The sequence below is a fragment of the Saprolegnia parasitica genome (genome assembly GCF_000151545.1).
Source record: "Saprolegnia parasitica CBS 223.65 unplaced genomic scaffold supercont2.366, whole genome shotgun sequence".
NCBI classification, from domain to species: domain Eukaryota; phylum Oomycota; class Saprolegniomycetes; order Saprolegniales; family Saprolegniaceae; genus Saprolegnia; species Saprolegnia parasitica.
In genome coordinates, this window is record NW_012156760.1 from 6,315 (window position 1) to 9,144 (window position 2,830).

Here is a 2,830-nt window from a genome sequence, read left to right on the forward strand (position 1 = left end):
CGCCGAGACGCTGCTCGTGTGCGGCCTCGGCGTGCTGCTGCTTCTGCCCCACGACGACGAGGGTGCCAAGCACGACTATGCAGCGATCCACGCCGACGCCGACGTCACGGGCTGGGCGCTCACAAAGGACGTTCGGTTCTGGTACCTCTTCTTCGCCGTGCTCATTGGCGTCGGGTCGGGCCTCTTTGTCATGGCGAATCTCGCGTTCCTCCTCGAGTCGGCGGCGGCGCGCCGGACGCCGTCGCGCCCTACGTCTCTCTCTTCTCGCTGTGCAACCTCGTGGGCCGGCTCGCGGTCGGGCATCTCTCGGACACGTACCTCACCATCTGGACGCGCGCCTCGTTTCTAGGTCTGGGTCTGGCCATGACCATGCTTGGCCAACTCCTCTTTGTATTGGCGCCGCTTGGCTGGTTCTTCGTGCCCGTGGCCGTCGGCGGTATTGCCGAAGGCTTCCTCTTCCCAACGTACACGGTGCTGACGCGAGAGCTTTTTGGCGCCAAGTACTTTGGCGAGAACTTTGGCGCGATGACGCTCGCCAATGCGATTGGGTTTCCGCTGCTGCTCGGGCCGCTCTCGTCGCGCCTGTACCGCATCGCGTCGGCTCTCGACCCGACCTCGGGCGCCGAGGTCTGCGTCGGTCGGCACTGCTTTTTCTGGCTTTTTGCGATCGCCTTCGGGCTCAACGGCCTCGGCCTCTACTGCGCGTACAAGCTGCATCTCGCGATGCGCACGTCGTAATTGTGATGCATGTGGTCGTGTTTCGTTTGCATTGTTACTACAGACTATCAGAACCTCGGAGTGAGCCGTGTGGAGGACACTGGAGATAACTGGAAGAAGCCTGCGTATCATGGAACAAGGCTGCTAAGCCGTCTGCAGGCTTGAAGCGACATTGGCGCAATCACGTTCTGGATTTGAGGAAGAACGGGGTGTCAAAGGGTCATATGAAAGGTTCGACCCTTTGCCAGAGCGCTGGGCCGGGCTCGTGCTCATCAATACGATAGGAGGCTCCTTGGACGTCCACAAAGCGTCGTCAGGTGCTGGCGAGTACGCTCGTCAGCTACTAGATTGCCACGTCATGCGTTGGCTTGTTGTAGATGCCATCTCGTTTCCCGTTTTTGTCCTGTTGGCTAAGATGCTCCAAGAAGACCTCCACACCCGTCTCCACGTCACATGATACGAGCTCCTGACCTGCACAGGAGCCTCCAGTGGTGCTCGCTTTTCCACAATGGATGTAAAAACAATGTGTACCTATATCCTTGTAACCCTTGCCTGGACGACGCCAAGACGTCGATTCGCATCATTATTGCGCACAGAGCTTTCGATTTCACAGGCAGTATCTGAGGTCCAAGCCAACAACGGTGACCTATCCAGTGGTGCCAGGCGCACACTAAGCATGTCGCTCAACTCAGATTGCCACCAAGATCTGAGTGGCGGCACAAGCCACTAGTGGCGTTCGCCTCAACACCACCGATACACCCATTCGTATCGTTATTGCGCACAGTACATAAGATTTCACGTCTGCGACAGGATAGTCCAGTTCCATGCAAGCGGCTCATTTGGCTGGCCTTTGTACACTAAACGCATGCATTATTTCTTGTTGCTTCCCATCCTTGTGGCACCAGTGGTCGCTTGCCATTCCGGCTTGAGCCGGTCGAGGAGGCTCTTGACGAGCCCGATCATGCCTACTCTACTACTGAGGCTACGTCGCGTACTACTATCTGTCTTTGTTTCGCTCCTGTGTCTGGTTCAATTCAGCACGTCCACCGTCGCTTGTCAAAACGAAGATTCGTATTGGAAGCATTTGATTGGCTATTAGAAAATATTTTAAACCAATCCCACGCGATCGCCTACCGACCTCCACCGCTGAGCCGCTTCGTGCGCCAAGTCGCGTTCGGAAATGAAGTCCCTTCAACTTGGCACAGTGAAAGAGGGCACTTTGGAGATCACGAAATGATACTCCGTGTCGGCGTGCGAGGCGTATGACAACAATTATGCGTTGTCGATAATTGTTCGTGGCATATGCCATTAATAAACGAGCAACCTGCCACATTCAACGATGCCGATCCAGGGTTGAGGCGCGCAGGGACAAAGGCAATAAGAGCACCAGCTGAGAGCACCCTTACGAATGTACAAGAGGGTACTAGTCGTACACCACAACACACATATGGAGGTCAAAACTGCACTCGCATGAATTAAGAATTCATTAGAGTTTCTGCTCGCAGTAGTAAAAGCCGTCGGTCGCCCGCGTCCGCACTTGCGCTTCGTACGTCTCGTCGGCCAAGATGGCATCGACCGCCGACGCGGCGTCCGTCACGATGCGCCACGCGTTGTACTGCCCGCGACGCAGCTCCACAATCACCTCAAAGATCGGCTCGCCACCGCGCTGCGCCAACAGCTTCCGCAGCGGCCCATTGTCGTTCTTCTTTTGCTTTTCCTTGGCCAATGCGTCGCCGACCGTCACTGACTCGACGCCGCCCACGAGCCCTCGCAGCGGCTTGTTCTTGAGCAGCTTGCGCAGGTCGCCGTGCGCCGATGCCACGATGCGCACACCGCGCTGCTTGCACGTGCGCGCGGCCTCGACTTCGTTCGGCCGGCCAATCTCGTCAATGACCATGACTTCGGGCGTGTGGTTCTGGACGCACTCGACCATGACCGCGGCTTGGTCGTTGAGCGATGGCACCATCATGCGCCGCGCCAAGCCCACGCACGGATGCGGAATGTCGCCGTCGCCTAGAGATCAGAGCGCGGTTAGGGTTGGGCTTCTAGTATAAGATTGAAGAGCAGTACCTGCTATTTCGTTGCTCGTGTCGACGATGCAGACGTTGTACTT

General features: G+C 57.0%; 2 protein-coding genes across 2 annotated transcripts in view; one reads left to right on the forward strand and one right to left on the reverse strand.

Annotated features, from left to right (window-relative positions):
- Positions 1-738, forward strand: part of SPRG_21778 (hypothetical protein) — a gene marked incomplete at both ends in the record, with an annotated part of 1,228 nt that extends 490 nt beyond the window's left edge. Inside the window, 2 exons of the mRNA XM_012356064.1 lie at positions 8-314; positions 350-738. Coding sequence (XP_012211454.1) covers positions 8-314; positions 350-738 — 696 coding nt within the window. The remainder of the gene's footprint in view (positions 1-7; positions 315-349) is intronic.
- A 1,465-nt stretch (positions 739-2,203) lies between these two features.
- The window catches only part of SPRG_22372 (hypothetical protein), a gene marked incomplete at both ends in the record, with an annotated part of 3,026 nt that continues 2,399 nt past the window's right edge, over positions 2,204-2,830 (reverse strand). Inside the window, 2 exons of the mRNA XM_012356065.1 lie at positions 2,204-2,730; positions 2,788-2,827. Coding sequence (XP_012211455.1) covers positions 2,204-2,730; positions 2,788-2,827 — 567 coding nt within the window. The remainder of the gene's footprint in view (positions 2,731-2,787; positions 2,828-2,830) is intronic.